Source organism: Cyanistes caeruleus, chromosome 12 (genome assembly GCF_971803275.1).
Source record: "Cyanistes caeruleus chromosome 12, bCyaCae1.hap1.1, whole genome shotgun sequence".
In the NCBI taxonomy this organism is placed as follows: Eukaryota; Metazoa; Chordata; class Aves; order Passeriformes; family Paridae; genus Cyanistes; species Cyanistes caeruleus.
Window position 1 is genome coordinate 15158496 of NC_141712.1, and position 16662 is coordinate 15175157.

General features: G+C 45.8%; 1 protein-coding gene across 3 annotated transcripts in view; it reads right to left on the bottom strand.

The window, feature by feature from the left end:
- EDC4 (enhancer of mRNA decapping 4) overlaps positions 1-16662 on the bottom strand; it is a 33440-nt gene that overhangs the window by 8274 nt on the left and 8504 nt on the right. For all 3 annotated transcript variants that reach the window (XM_086847424.1, XM_086847425.1, XM_086847426.1), the window contains 17 exons: positions 16217-16364; positions 15640-15744; positions 15074-15183; positions 14459-14542; positions 13835-13930; positions 12735-12837; positions 12104-12284; positions 10776-10848; positions 10264-10355; positions 9421-9617; positions 8611-8699; positions 7727-7880; positions 6193-6656; positions 4513-4614; positions 3398-3550; positions 2029-2065; positions 1378-1558 (listed from right to left, as the gene is read on the bottom strand). In XM_086847424.1, coding sequence (XP_086703550.1) covers positions 1378-1558; positions 2029-2065; positions 3398-3550; positions 4513-4614; positions 6193-6656; positions 7727-7880; positions 8611-8699; positions 9421-9617; positions 10264-10355; positions 10776-10848; positions 12104-12284; positions 12735-12837; positions 13835-13930; positions 14459-14542; positions 15074-15183; positions 15640-15744; positions 16217-16364 — 2369 coding nt within the window. The remainder of the gene's footprint in view (positions 1-1377; positions 1559-2028; positions 2066-3397; positions 3551-4512; positions 4615-6192; positions 6657-7726; positions 7881-8610; positions 8700-9420; positions 9618-10263; positions 10356-10775; positions 10849-12103; positions 12285-12734; positions 12838-13834; positions 13931-14458; positions 14543-15073; positions 15184-15639; positions 15745-16216; positions 16365-16662) is intronic.

Consider the following 16662-nt stretch of genomic DNA (forward strand, 5'->3'; position numbering starts at 1 on the left):
CCTCATGCCTAATGGTGGCTGGGGGATACAAACACCATCAACCCAAGTGTCCCCTCTTCCTCCTCCTTTCCCCCAGCCTTTACTGTTAAGCACAGCACCACACAGTGTGGGGCATCCCTTTGGTCACTGAGTGTCAGCTGTCCTGGCTCTGTCTCCTCCCAACTTTTGATCATGGTGGAGCAGTGTGAGAAACAGAGAAGGCCTTGACAGGGCTTAGAAAAAGCAAAGCCAGCAAAAACATCAGTGTGTTATCAGCGTTGTTTTGGTCACAAATCAAAACATAACACACATGAGCTGCTGTGAAGAAAATTAACTCTGAGACAAAACCAGGACAGCAGAAACCACCAGCTCCAATATCCATAAACAGCAAGTTGGTAAATATGTTTCTAGAGGATGGAATTAGTGGATCTAAGTGATACAGTGCATGGGAACAAACCCAGGCTTCGGGCTACTCATACCTCATGAAGCAAGCAACCTCTCTGAAGGAGCCACCACACAAACACATCTTAAACAAAATAACACCAAACTCTGACAAAACAAACAATGACATGACAATTCAGCCACTGACAAAATTCAGTCCACGCATAAAGTTGTGGAGAAAGGAAAATTATTCTATTATTACGATATAGCTCTAGACACTGAAATTCACTAGAAAGGCATCTAAATTATCTGTGAATATCAGACTAGTGGTCAAAAAAGGAAAATCCAAGACTAATTAATAGAGAAATCTATTGTCATAGAAGTTAAGACTGGTTTCAGACATGAGATAGGCTGGAGATGGTCAGTTTGGGGAACATAACCAAATTCAGTGCAGCAAATGTACACAGGATCCAGTGACTCATAATACAATACAAATAATTTGATACCAGGTTTGAAAGCACCAAAAGGAAACACTTCTCAGGCAGCACATAAGGGACCTGTAGATCACCATATGAATAAATGTGGACAAACAAGGTAATTGTATATCCAGATATGCAGTGTGGCAGCCAGATGCTATTTCTGGTGCAAGTACTGACTTGCCTTAAGGAAGGAAGGAAGGAAAGGGTAGCCCATAATTACTCTTGTGCAACTGGCCACTGCCTGAGGTGGGATAATGTACCAAGTGCACCTCTGGTCTACACCAGCACTGCAGCACTTATGGCTTAATGGGTAACTAAGATTCAGTGGCACAGAGAAAGTGTCAGTTCTTCTGTGTTCTATTTCTGAGTTTCTTGCCCTTAGAAAGGGCCTGAGAGGAACTGAAATAGTTATACTGCAGCCAGGCAATTGTACTGCACCTATGGCCCCATGCTCCCAAGATCCTTGACCTTTCCGAGCCTTCCTCACTCCTCTAGTCTGCCTTGCAGCCTTCCACTCAATGCTTGCAAACAAGGATACGCTCCTGCTCCTGCTGGGAGTCAATCACCCTCTCCATGTGGCCCATGAGGGAGCTCTGGATGGCATCGAGGTGATCTGTGAGCCTCTGCAGGAGTTCCATCTGGTTCTGCCGCAGCTCAGAGAGTTCCCGCTGCTGGCTCCTCAGGATGCACATCAGCTCATCCTGGAACTCTGGTGTCACCTACATGTGGAGAGGACAAGCATTCATTTCTAACAGGACTGGAGATCAGCTGAGGTTTCTGCTCAGTATTGAGTCAACCCCTGTGTATATATGTATATACATACACATACACACAATATATATGTTGTCTCCTCACCAGCTCAATATAATTCAAGGAGTGTGAGGACCCACCCTTAAGGGGAAGGAACAAGGAGACACACACATCAAAGCAAATCCCTTGTGCCCCTTCTTTGCTGGGAACAGCTTATCTTGCTGCAGGCAGAGATAAGCATGAGAAGGATATCATCAGTCTGGAGAGCACAGAGCTCCTTCTCTGCTGCATGTCAGCACAGAACAATTCCAAGCCCAAGGGCAGCCCCACCTCAATCTTCTAGGGCATGACCCATGATGCTTCACGGAACTGAGATGAACTTTCTCTTAGGTCTTTCCTAGTAAGATATGAAGCATCATGAAGAGCAGCTCTGACTCACCTGGTTGTTAGATGATCTTGGTGACTGGTTCATATCCCTGGAAATAAACAGAGAAGGAGTAGTAACCCAATTGTGTCAATTAACTCCTCTTATTATCCAAGTCTCCTGCCAAAACAGATCACACATTTTGTGGTTGCTTTGAATTTTACACTCCAGCTCATAACTCCATTTTGCCATGTATAACATGGAGAACGATGGGAAGGTGATGAAATCCCAGTCCTTTCAGCACTGTGACACTATCATTTGAACTGTTCACAGACCCTGGAATTCCTTACAGACTGGTCCCTTTGCAGGGAAGAGACCTGAACCAAGTGTTAATGAGGACTGTTACAAAGTACACTGCACACTGAATTTTCAGTTTTGTCCAAATTCAAAGCTAGGGAAGACTTTGCCGAACACCTTTTGAAGGTCTCCCAATATTTTACCAAAGAAAAAACAAGTATTCATTTGTTAAAATTTAGAAAGAATGAGCACAAATCATCAAGTGTGACTCCAGCTCTCAAGGTGAAGAAACTAGTGACGCATTCCAGCTCATACAGCAGAATAAAGAAAAACACAGAACTGATCCACTAATATTGCATGTCTCCATCAAAATCACAGATCTATAAAGAAAAGTAAACACTTGTGGTTCCCAGACAGTACCCACTCAGCAACTTTAAAAGGAGTGAGGCAGAAAAAGTGAAAGTCATTTCAGAGGTCAAGAGCTTCCAAGTGTCACTATGCAGGACCACAGCCAGCATTAAATGCCATTGCCCATCTTTGTTGTGATCAAATCACAGAGCTATGGGAACACGAGAAGAGGAGGGAGCCCCGTGCAGAAGCTGTGCTGCTCTCCTCACACTGATGCACAGATTGGTCTAATGTGCCATGGGCAGATCTTTCCAGTCACCGGTTTTCATTTACAGGATATTGACATAGGCATGTTTAGAAACACACTGAAGAAGCAAGCAGGTAACAAATGATAGATATTGCTGAACAAGGGCACTGTGCCACTGTTCAGAAGCTAATTAAAAACGGAGGCCATTGTGACACTCACAGCATCACAGTTCCAATAAAGCCTTCACTGAAACCAGTGAAAGTGCCCAGCGTCCCTTCACAACGTGTAATTTACCTCCCACACATTCTTCTCAAACCCAGGCTATATTTTGAATTTTGAGTCCCAGGTGGAGACAGTGCAGAACTATTCCCACACCCAAGTGCCAGTCAGTGTTTGAGTAATCAGCAATGCTTTCTGTGGGGCTCCTGCCCTTTGCAAATGGGGTGAGGGTTGGGAGCACTTGGCTGCTGCCTCAGACCCCAATGCTACAAGAGGCCGTGGCCCTGTGCAGCTGGTCCTGGAGCCTCCTGTGCCCTGGCAAGCGCAGCGTACCCATCATCTTTCTTGCCCTTCCGCTTTAGCTTTGGGGAAGCCCGTGGGGATGCCTTGACTTTCCAGTCCTTCACAGGCAGCCTCTGCGCAGATGCTTTGGCACCAAATCCACCTGACGTAGAAGCCAAGCTTGCAACTTCATCATCATGGTCACTGTGAAGGAAGAGCAGGGGAGAGGACATCACTCACAAAACCAGACTGTGTCAGCCTTCACTGCGGGGATGGATTCACAGCTCTTCATCCACACATGGCCAGAGTCAGCTACAGACAGCCCCACCTTAACCTTTCACAGTCACCTCTACAGAGCTCAGAAAGGCCGCTCTGCTTTGATCTGGGTCTGCTGTGGCTGAGCTCAAATGCTGTGCAGCATAGCTTGGAGGGTCCCTGCATCAGGGACAGCAGGGGCCCAGGCAGCGTGGCTGAGTGATGCCTGTTTAGCTGCAAACACTGGCACATGAGCCCCAGGATGGCCTAGCCCAAGCACAGCACATCCTTACAGCTTTACAGACAGCGAGCACTGGACACAGAATGCATTGCAAGAACAGAGAAGGAACAGGTGATCCTGAGGTCTGTGATCCTCAGTACCTGCTGACCAGTTTCAATGCAGGCTGCACATTTCAGTCTGAATTTATGTGTGGATTGTGGACAACCCTCAGCTGTCAAACAGGGCTGAGCTTGTCAGGCACACAGAATGTGCCCACAGAACTTCAGGTCTGTGGCAGGAAATAAGGCAGGCTAATAAGGCAGGAAAGATGTCAGAAGAAAGAAACTTATTCCTGAGGTACCCTTGCTACCTTATATAAGGCATAATATTTGGAAAATGATCCCTTAATAGGTTTTTACTGGTAATTAAACCAAGCTGGGCCCATGCTTTTAAAAGCAGCACAATTAAACCTTTCCCTACAGAGAATAAACTGGAGAGTGCCCAGAGGCCAATCCTGAGATAAGCTGAAGTCATCAGAACATTAGAGAAGCTGAGCTGCAAACTCATGTTAAGTCAGGAGACAAAGCAGAGACATTCACCCCACATGTGAAGGCTGGCTGGGGACAGAGGCACAAATGCAGCCTGAGCTGTGTCCATGCAGGGCGAGAGAGGGGGCTGAGCACTCTGGTACCTTTGTTCTGCACTGGCATCCTGGCTGTCATGCTGCAGGAGGTGGTAGCTGTGTCTATGGTAGGAAGAGCTCTTGTGCTTTTCTTCAACCTCATCCCTTGGGCTAGAGAGGGGAAAAAAGAAAATACCATCATGAAAGTCTCTTTCAGCTTGGGTATTCACTCTCTCCATGTCTCATGAGAGATCCTGATAGAAAGTCTGTAACAAAAATCAAGCCAACACTGATCCCACAGATCCAGGAAGAGGCAGGTGTTGTGTAGAGGCACTAAACACTTGAACTTGCCCATGTGCTTTTCTGGGGCCTCAAAAAGGGAGAAGCAGCTCAGCAATGCTTGAAGTACTAACCAAGAACTACCTCCCAACACATTCATGCAAGAGAGGTAAAGCCACTGCTCAAACCTGGCAGCACACCATACTTCCATGAATAGCATCATCTTGGGTTTGTTTTTCCTCATTTAACACTGATCAGTGAAGTAAAAATCATCAGTGTGCATGTGATGGGTCAGCTCTGACAGAATTGTAACACTGGATCTACTAGGAGTATCATAATGATTTTGAAAGCAAACTGCACCTGTGTCATGACTGTCAATTAGGTCTGCCTGAATGCAGCTTGCAGGAAGGACTTTAAACAGAAGGGAGCACTTGCAAAATCTCTCACAGTGAGAGAACGCTGATCTGGTATTCTGATATAAGGCATCCTGAAGGATTCAGAGTGGGATTGAGGGGAGTTGCAAACTCCTACTAAAAGTATTTTCTCAAGTTCATATTATGAGTAAAAGAAAAAAATACTGTCACAGTCTTAATGCCCTCCCCAGAGACATCAGTTGGGACTGTTTCCTGGAACAACATCCTCAGCTGTGGAGGCACTAGGTGAGGCCTTTCTTTGCAATTCTGATGAGGGAACAGTCCAGGATTACCTGAGGGACAACACTGACCCTCTCAGCCTTCTAGTCCTGCTGAAAAGGAAGGTGTTTGCAGGTTCACATGGTGCAGGTAGCCCCAACATAAGTGGTCTCTGGAGATGCCAAACACATCTCACTGTTGTCATCCCACTGCAAGACAGACTACATCATCACTAATTCTGTGATGAAACCAAACCCAGCACTGGTCCAACATGACAGATTGCTCCTTCTAAGCAGACTAAGTGATGTTGCACCATCCTTCATTCCTGCTCCACTGTAATTTATTCTTCTGACTGCTAAAGTACTTTGTTTATTTATAACACTAGCTGCATAGAGCCAATCCTAGAAGAGAGACATACAATTAACCTATAAGCAAACCTGTCAGTTATGCTGTCAATTGATTCAATAAAAGCCTGCAGGAATGCATCACCTGGGGCAGAACGTAGCTTGTACTGGTTTGATTTCCAGAGCACACAAAAAAAATATCTCAAGTCTCCATGTGAACATTAAGGCCAACAAAGTAGACTTTTCACCTTCTTAACAGAGATCATTTATGCTGCAAAGGGTATCAGAGAGCAAAAATAGTTAGAGGTGGCCTAGGTAGTTCAGGACACAGCATACAGACTAAGCACACAGGAAGGCTGACTCATCAGATCATTTAAGGGAAAGAGGGATGGAGAACTGCTCTGGATTAATCACAACATAAGAGCTTTTCACCAAGCTGCCAATTTGGCAAGTGCAAACAAACTGCCCTGTGCCAGAAAAACCCAAGTGATTACCTGTCTGCCATGCTGTTCCTGGTCTCCCGGGTTATGTCAGGAGCTGCTGGCCACGGCTGACTCACAACACTGTCAGAAGATGCATTTTCCTGAGTTAAAGCAGTCTCCAGTAATGATGGAGCATTCAGTCTGTCCACCTCCACTGGAGGCATGTCCAAAGAGTGGTGGCTGTGCTCAGAGTTGTGGCGGTTCCTGGGAGACAGCAAGTGCAGGGCTGAGGCAGCTGAGGCCATACTGTCTGCGTGGTGCCCGGGCTCCAGCACCTCCCCAGGGAGCCCGGACGGAGCCGCCGCAAAGCTGCGCTGCAGGGTCTCGGAAGCAATCTCTGGGATATCCTGGGACATGGCTGTGGAAGCAGAGGAAATGACGTCTGGGGAGCGCTCACGGGTGGGAGAAGCCTGGGGCACCACCAAGGGCTCCACTTCCTGCAGTTCCAGTGCTAGAGAGGAGTTTCCTGGTGCGACCTGAAAACAAAAATCCATCAAGAGACTTTAGAATAATGTGGAGACACTCCAAGAAGCCCTGGTGCCTTACACTAACTGTCTCTGGACACAGCCTGCTATATCCTTTCCTCATGTGATCCCTGTCTCCCACTCCTTCATCAGATGGAAAATGGCCTCAGGACTTGTAACAGACCCTCAGCTGGGTTACCAGCACAAGCCAATGCTAGTTTGAACTCACTTTCAAAAGAAAATGTTACACTAATTCTACCTCCCTCGTCTGCTCCAGACTCCCTCCTCTTTGAGGGAAAACAGTTTTAACATTGAACATCTCCTGGACTGGAAATTTGTTTCAATTTCAAGCTTTGGTTATGATCTGTTTTACACAGCATCTGGAAATTAAAATTTAGGGATAAGAAATTGCCATTTTAGATTCATCAGACCAACGAGCAGGAATAAACCTTTCCAGGTAGCACTGTCTGTTAACACCAAGGCTGACCACATCCAGCCACTGGGATAGTGACAGCACAAGCTCGAGCTGTCTCTGGTTTTCAGAGACATGCTGTTCTACACAAGGACAACATGGCTGAGTAAACTGGGCTGCACATCTGCACCAGCAGCTGTATTTTCCAAAGGGCACACACTATCCCAGTGAAATTTTACAGAATCCTAGAAAGGTTTGGGTTGGTAAGGACCTTAAAGCTCATCTTGTTCCAACCCCACTGTCATGGGCAGGGACACTTTCCACTAGACCAGGCTGTTCAAAGTCCTATCCAACCTGGCCCCAAACACTTCCAGGGATGAGGCATCCACAACTTTCCTGGGAAGTCTATGCCAGTGCCTCAATACCCCCTGAAAATACAATTTCCTCCTAACATCTAACCTAAAACTCTCCTCTTCTAGTTTAAAATCATTCTCCCATGCCCTACTCCTGCCTGCCTATGTAAAAAGTCACTTTTATCTCTTTTAAACACAAAGGCCACTCCAATCCTCAGAGCCTTTTGTTCTCCAGGCTGAACAATTTCAGCTTATACAGGCTCACAGAGAGGTTCCTTGGCTCTTGAGAAGGAAGGGAGCAGCATTTGGAGCCTTACTGGAACAGGTGCCTTTGGTGTTAGCTTGTCAGGGAGGCCTGGGATAAGAACAGAGTGACTCCTAGGACTGGTCTGGAGACTGCTGCTGCTGCTGCTGAGCGTGAGGCTGGTGTCCAGCTGCATCTTGGGGCTCACAGTCAAGTCTTCTGATGCTCTGCAGAAATAGACACCAGCAAATCAAGCAGCCCAAATAAACCACTGATCTGCATTCAACACTCATGGTGAGGAGATGGGATGCAAAGGTCAGTGGAGGAGTCCTTGCTCCTTCCACCATGGTCAGCTACTCCCTGTCAATGACTACTGGCATCTCCTAGTCCCCACACAGCCCAGAGCTGGAAACAACAACAAAAAAAAAGGCACTGCAATCTTTTAGAATTTATGGGGTCAGTGGGAGAAGGGACCAATTGTATCTCCAGTGTACACTGTACAGGGAGAAACAGGACACTATGAGATAGGTCTCCCTCTTTTTCCCAACCCCCAGAAGTGAAGCTCTCACTGCTAATGCAGCCCAACCCAGTCACACTCTAAGATTTTCCTACCAGTCCTAATTCTCTCCCTGTCCTTGGTGGCTGCAGTGTTCTCTTACCTGTAAACAACAACGGTCCTTTGGGAAAAGCATGTAGAGCAACAAAACTGAGCTGCAATAACAGAATCCCTATGAGGCATGCACAAAACACTCTTGTTGGCCCCTAGATGACAACAGGCATGTTCCAAGCTGCATTAGGGATGCAAACAGCTGCCTATACAGGGATGTTTGGACTCAGGCCAGTTTCTAACTCTGGTTACAATCTCCGCTCCTACAAGACATGCTACAGCTCTGTGCTATCCCAAAGGCCTGTGTCAGTTCAGCTGCAAATGTATTATTTAATTCATGTATTACTTACCTGGGCAAAGAGGCATCCGTGACAGAAGTGCTGCTCATGGCTGTGACTGCAGTCAGGGAACTGACGCTGCTGCCTGGAGAGACAGCAATCTGTAAGGAAACACACAGCAGTCAGGATGGGACAGAGGGCAACAACACAACTCAACCAGACAAAGAAAGAGTCCTAGAGAGTCTTTGGTGAAAAGGGATTAGAAAATACCCCAATAGGTTGGGTTGTTCTGCTAAGGTGCTCAGGTGCTGGTCAAAGGCAAGTCCCAAATCATCCTCATCATATGGCTGCTTTTACTGAGGAACTGCTGTCCCCAAAGTGACCTCCCCAGTGCAGAGGCAGAGGCTTATGGCAAACAGTGGGGTACTCCAGCGGGGTCTCACAAGTCTGAACAGTCCCATCTACCTACCTGATCATTTCAGATCTGCATTCCCAGAGGACCCCATCAGACAGGATGTGCAGAGGTGGCATATTTTCTTCCATTACAGTTATATCATAACCCCAAACAACATGTGTAAACCAGGAAGAGCAGTCTCCCAGCTTACATACAGTTACTTTGCAAACCTGTATTTCTACAAAGCACACCTACATCAGTGGTTTTGCAGTTAAATCTAAATTAAACTTACACACAAGCTTAGGCCAGTGTAGCATTTCAGATGTGCCAACAGGTCTCTGCTCAGTCTGATTACATGCAGTTTCCTGTGTGCTCTGCATTCAGCTAGCAGAGCTTACCACAGTCATCACAGCTGGAAAGTGTGTCCAAAAGTACCAAAATCCACCCCCATCCCAAGCATCACCATAACAGTGCTGATCTCTGATTACCTGCTGAAGAGAAGTACTTGGTGTCATGAATGCATCTGGAGTCATCAGCTTGGGCTTGGCATCATTGGAGAGGGAAAGGAAGTCTGCTGGCACAGGCAGATCAGTGATACGCCGCAGGTCTGGTTGGGAGCCGTGCACAGATTCCTTTTCAGATCCCAGCCCTTCCGTGCTCAGATCAGCCATGTGGTCTGGAAAGGCTTCAAGGGAGAGATACAAACCAGTTTGGAACTTCCCTCCAAAACTAAAGCTCTAATTCCACAAAGTATGAACTTATGCCATAGCATGCCATGCTTGATACCACAAAGAACAAGCAAAAACCCTGCAACATCCCAGTCAAAGCTTAGAGCAAAACAAATCCTGTGTTATGCTTTTTCTTTGTATGCCAGACTGGATTTTATCAGGCTTTGCTAATAAAATGTCCAAGCTTCCTTTCTTCCCTAAAAGCAATTGAATTGCCACATCCCAGAATGGTGAATGAGCTGAAAAAGCTCATCACAGACAGCCCAGCCCTCTCTACTCCCACAGCTCTGCTGTCACTCTGATCTCTTCCACCTGAAAAAAAGAGAAACTTCAAATTTCTTTCACAAGTGCCAAATCACCCAGGAAGGTGAACTCAAGCATGCACAATGCACTAGCACTCTTGGTCTAACACACCCCTGAACTCCATACTCACAACAAGGGTCTAACCAGCTTCTTGCTTCAGTGCTACTCCATATTCGGAACCCTTTATGCAATGACACCACTGCAGTACAAAGAGACACCCAAAACCACTCTCCTGCTCTCCCCACCAATAACCTTTAAAGGCTCAGCAACACTGAAGACCAATTTAACACACATGCTCACCAAATTCTTCATGAGAGCTATGGGAAGGCATGGAAGCACTTGTGTCAGGGCTATGAAGAGGCTGAAATCTAATCTGCACATCCTGTAGGGCCCTAGAAAGAAACAAGCATTTCTGATCAGCTGAAGAACCACCAAGAAAAGACTTAAGACATCATTAAGGCTCAGGAGATTTCTCTTCACTGAACTAATTCCCTTGGAAAATGCTTCAGTGTTTTCTGCCTGTCTCAGAAGCCATGGAAGTGATCCTCAGCCATGTCACCCAGCTCTGACTCCCAGGGTATTTGAGATGTTTCCCAGCATTTGTGTGTGAGCACAATTCTTAAATCACTCATGGCCATGGAAATACAAGCTTGTCACACCATTCAGGGCTACTTCCTGGTAAGGCCACACACACCACAGCCAAGTAGTTGGGGGCCAAGTAGCTTTTGTTATGAGCAAAATCACTTAACTTAAATTTCTACAGGTCAGTGCAGGGTTAGGACAACCACAGACAGCTGCACACACGTACTCACTTGGTGTGAACACAGAAGAGTTTTATCAGCACACCTGCTGCTGATTCGACAGCCCCAGAGCCCTGAGCACCTTCTGGAAAGGAGAAAAAGGTAAAACATGAAGTTGCATGGAAACTACACACAAAGTACTACAAAAATATCACAGCAGAATGAACTGACGGCAAAGAACCAGCATGATATGGATTCTCTTCATCAATCATCTGGATGAGGGGATCAAGAGCACTCTCAGTAAGTTTGCAGACAACTCCACAGAATCACAGAATATCCTGAGCTGGAAGGGACCCATGAGGATCACTGATCCAAGCCCTGGCCTTGCACAGAACACCCCAAGAATCACTGCACGTGCTTGGAAGAATTGTCCAAATGCTTCTTGAACTCAGACAGGCTCAGTGCTATGACCACTGCCCCAGGGCACCTGTTCCTGTGCCCAACCACCCTCTGGATGAAAAACTTTTTCCTGATATCCAACACGAACCTCCACTGACTCAGCTTCATGCCATTTCCTTGAGTCCTGTTGCTGGTCATGAGATTGAAAAGATCAGTGCCTGCCCCCTATGAGGATGCTGGAAGACAGTAATGGGGTCTTCCTTCATTCTCCTCCAGTCTGAACAGACCAAGTGACCTCAGCCACTTTCCATACAGCTTCACTTTCACCATCCTCATGGCCCTCCTTTGGACACTCACTAACAGCTTAATGTCTTTTTTATGTGGTGGTGCCCAAAATTGCACATGCACATGGAACTCAAGGCTGCAACACCACAGAGCAGAGTAAGACAACCCCCTCCCCTGACCGACTGAGGATGCTGTGTACCACCTTAGGCAGGAGTGTTGATCTTCTGGAAGGGAGGAAGGGCCTACAGAGGGGTCTGGACAGGCTGGATTGATGGGCTGAGGCCAATTATGTGAGGTTCAACAAGGCCAAGTGCCAGGTCCTGTGCTTGGGTCACAACAAGCCCCTGGAGTACCACGGGCTGAGCAGAGTGGCTGCAAAGCTGCCCAGTGGGAAAGGGCCTGCAGGTGCTGGTTAAGAGTAGCTTAAAATGAGCCAGCGTGTGCCCAGGTGGCCAAGAAGGCCACTGGCATCCTGGCCTGTTTCAGCAACAGAGTGACCAGGCCACACCTTGAATCCTGTTGGCAATCCAATGCTTGACAACCCAGCTTAAGCCTGCTGAAGAAATTTTTCCTAACACCCAATCTAAACCTCATTGGGCACAACCTGAGGCTGCTTCCTCTTGTTATTTGGAAGAAGTGACCAGCCTTTTACAAGAAAGTCAGAGCTAGACAGGAAAGAAATCCTGATCACACAGCAGCCAAATTTTGTCACCTACCTACACTCAAGCTGTCATTTTCCTCTTCTGCTGGGAGCACCTCGGTGTGCCTTAGCCGGCAGCGGCTCACGGCCTGGATGCCAAAGCTCAGCACTGGGTGGGTAAGGAGGAACTCCGAGATGGAGCTGAAGTAAGCCTTGCCCTCCTCTTGGTTCTGCATCAGCTCCATCACATATAAGACCTGAAAGAATTAGAAATGGTAAATCAGAGCTTTCAGAGCAGACCATGCACATGTGTGGGGACTACAGAGCTGAGCATCCAAAACAGATTTGGAACAAGGGAAATAACGTGAGGAAAGCCTGGATCTTGAAATGGAATATTCAAGAGAACCACAAGCACCACATACTTAGGCGAGTCAATGTTGATCAAGAACTCAATCCTACCATGCCAGACACAAGTATCTCCAAATGAGAGCTTTACAAAGGGTGAGAAATAATCCTTAAGGCTCCTCAGGATTACACAGCTGAATTGTTACCCTTTTTCATCTAGCAGTGAAATTGCTGAGTCAACTTCTGCATTTTTATCCACTGACATGCAAATCCCAGACCTAGGCAGCAGAACCAGTCACACACAAGGCCAATTCTACTTCAGCCACCATTTCCCACAGGCAGCAATAAAATGAACTACTTACTTTTCTCTGCACATCACTCAGTATCAGATATTCAGCAGAGAGGTCCAGGCAGACTTTCAAGCTGGGAAGAATACTCATGGAGCTGAAGATGTCAGGAGAAAAGCTACATATACAAATAAGAAGGAGGGGGTACAGACAGCAAGGTAGATTAGCCCAACCAGCATGATTGCTATGAAGCTGCACTAATTACCACAACTCCCACAGAACCTTAAGGAATTTACAGTCCTATTACAGTGCAACCACCCACTAGACCATAAACACCTTTGCTGAAATCAGTGCTGACATCAGCTAAGAAAGCAGCTGGGAGCTGGCACGATAGGCTCAAGTTATGGATTCTGAACACTGAAATGAAAGGTGACATTTTGTCACTACTCAACATGTTCCACGTTCATAGGAGTACAAGAGTCAATGCTACAGATTTAAAACCAAAAATCCACCAGATCAAAATAACCCTTCCACAAGTTTTGGACCTTCTGCAGCATGAGGTGGAAAAAGCAGCACTTGGCCCTATGTCATATTCTTCTCACTTTAAGAGGAAAAATCCAAAGTGGCCTTAAGCATGTGTGTGTGAGAGAGGCCATGATCCACCATCAGAAAAATAAAATCAGGGAACCTAAGTTGAGTCAAGGGATGGACTAAAGCAGAATTTGAATTTCTGGACCTACATGGCTTAACATTTAAGCCTTGGATAATTTCTTAAGCTGTATCAATATAGCAGCTTCTCATAATTTAACCAGAAAAAGCACTAATAGGAAAAGATCCTAGATTGGTTATTGAATATCTAAAATTTCTAGAGAAGAAAACAAGGTGTGCAGTTCTTCTTGTGCAACCTCCCCTCATGCTACAGCTATGTCTTCTGCTTTACAGAAAAAGGCAAAGACAACAGATCTTGGTAACACAAATAAGAAAAGTATAAACTTCCTTGGGCTTGCCAAAGCTTGACCTGACAGTCTGCCACAGCTGAGAGCTTTCAACTGCAGGTTGGAATGCCAAAGGAGTAGGCTCAAATTTGGACTGGAGTAGAATCCACTGGACATCAGGGATCATCTTTGCAAATTCAGTACCCCCAAATTCCACCCTTCAGGAGTGCCAGCACGTACCGAACAGTCTGCAAACAAGTCCAAGACACCGTGCACCACATCTTCAGTTCTCTGTTCTGATCGGCTCCTGTGATGAGAAACCTCCAGAAGGGAACTCTGTAGGCACAACAGATCCAAATTCTCTTAAAGAAGATCTGGTCCTTCCCAGAAAGGCTCCTCACAAGTTGCTCCTGGCTGATTTTGGCCAACCGTGGCCTAAAGCTCCCAGAGAATTCCTGCTCTGAGGCAGACTAGAAACCACTACACCTCTCAGAAACCTTAAGGCCACAACTGATTGAAGAAATAATAACAATAAAAGCTGTATTTTCAGCAATGGCAATTGAAATTTGGAGGGCTAACAGGCCATTTAAGACTGACCATACCACAAACCTGAGAGGACTCCTCAATGTAGAATTCTCATTACTTTCATGGAATTGGGACTGTAATTAAGATCACTTCAGGTTGTGCTTCAGTCTTATATATCTCTCCATCACTAGAAAACTGACTACAAAGATAACAGCACTTGTTTCTGCTACAAAGCTAAAATTTTTAAGTATGATTCAGTTACAAGGAACTTTCAAGGCAAAGCAGAGTTAGAAAACAATGCTGAACTTTAATACTTCAAGCACAAGATTGGGGACTTACTCTGGGTCTTGTTTTTTATGGTTGTCACAAAAGAGCAAGCAGGAAAGAGGTCTACCATCATGGGGTTTCCACTCATGAAGACACCTGGGAATAAATCAGAGAAAACATCCAAGTGTGAAGGGAGTGGTAAATGAGGATGACGCTGACACTGAACACACAACTCCTTGTCCAGAAGCCACAAAGCATTACTGACTTGTAGCTCTTTACAAGTCTTACATAAAATAAGGAGATCACACAGAGAAATATTTTTACCAATAAATAAATAATAACCCATGTTGCCATTTGGTCTGGTGTCTTGACAAAAATACAATGCAAAAAGAAGTCAACATTGAGAAGAATGGCTCAGAGCAGCTTCCTGCATTTACATGGACAGTGCAAAAGAGTTTGACTACAGCTTGTGCAAAGCACAGAACTCCTGTTTCCAGACACAGCTCTCTGCTTTTTCCATAAGCCTACGATATTCATGAATGCAATTTTTCAGCAACAAATTACAAACACTTATGTTGTATCTTTATAATGTCCTGAGAATGACTATCACAGAAAATTATCAAGGAAATTCTCCCAGAGAAAATGCTGCTGTTTCCAAGATGCTTCATTTTCCAGTTCTCCAGTTACCTTGGCTCATCCTGTCCCTCAATATAGATCTGCCAGAATTTTACAAAACCATCATGGCTTGCTGTGGCCAACACAGTTCCATCTGGAGAAAGTGCTCCCTCGCTCAGGCACTACACAGAGGGGGAAAAGAGACACAGAAGAGTCATTTTATAGCTTTTCTTACTTTACAAGAAGAAAAAGCTCTATCTTCAAGCAAGAATTTGACTAACAATCTGATAGTAGACAAGGCCAGAGTGATTTCTAACAGAAACTGGTAGCTTCTAACATTAAGTCTTTTAACCCTTCACAGAACAATTGACATGCACCCTTCTTTCTTGGTAGTAATAAACCATCACTGTTTCCAGACAGCAAATTCAAGTACAATGGACTTCGTTGCCACTGCTCTTACTGTTATTCATGTTATGAATAGAGATCACTTTGGTTTGAGATGTTCTGGCTTCTCACAATCATAATTGCCTCACAACTGTTTTTTTTTAACAGCCAACTGGCCATAGAACTACAGCTCCTGAGACACTATAACCCAAAGAAAACCCAAAGAAGACAAAAAAACCCCCCCAGGTTTGTACCGTGCTGTGGCCTTTCACCACAATGAAACCTTCTTTGATATCAGGCACTTCCACCGGCCAGGAGCTGTTGTTGGTTCGGATGATGTCCAAATCCCACACCTCTGCCTGGAAAACAAACATGTAGCCATACAGGTTTATTTTTACAACCACTTTTGATCCAGAGAACATCCTAGATCCTTATCTTATGGCCTGACACACCAGCCCAATGGCAAGTGCGTGACATAAGCCTTCTCATTTCCACCCAGTTTGGCCACTAGATGCTTTCCTGGCACTGTGCATAACACAGGGAATTGCTCTTAGCATTTGTAGGTGCTGCCCACCAAGTCCCTCCCTCGGGCTGGCTCAGCCTGAACAGACAAGTGATGCCTCTGTTTCAAGTGGTCCTTGGTATTTGATGGTTGGATGAAGTTCCCTTTCCATCCTCCCGAGGCCCAGAGAATGGCCCTGGGAAGAGAGGATCCCCATCGTGGCCTAGACAGCCCTTACAACTCCATTGTAAACTCAGCTCTCTCCTCCACTAAATTCTCACCTTCTAATGATAAATTAGGGCAATGTTTCCAAAGCAGAGTTTCCTTACCCTGTCCTCATGCAACAACGCCAAGGTCTGACTCCCCTCTTCCCCGCTCTCCTCGTTATCATCCGGGATGAAAGGGCACCAGATGATTCTCCGGAAGGTGTTCAGTGGGGTATTGTCAGGTCGCTTGATGTTGACCAAGATCTCCTCTCTGATCACCAGGGTTAAGAGATGTAACATTCTGCCTCTGTTACTAATGTCCAGCAATAACCTGTTCAGACTTGGTCTGCTCTTTTAATACTGTTAAACCTCAAGGTTTTTTTGGCCATTGATTCAAAAAAGAAAGCAGGTAAAGGGATTCTGCTGAGAAAGAAGCCAAGCTAGAATTTCTTCACTGACAGAAGAGCTTCAGCTTACAGAAGTTCATAGGTTCTCACAATTTCCTCTTGCAGGCTGCAGTGACAGGATAAGCACAACAGGGGCACACAGCCACATCTGAATGTGCAATC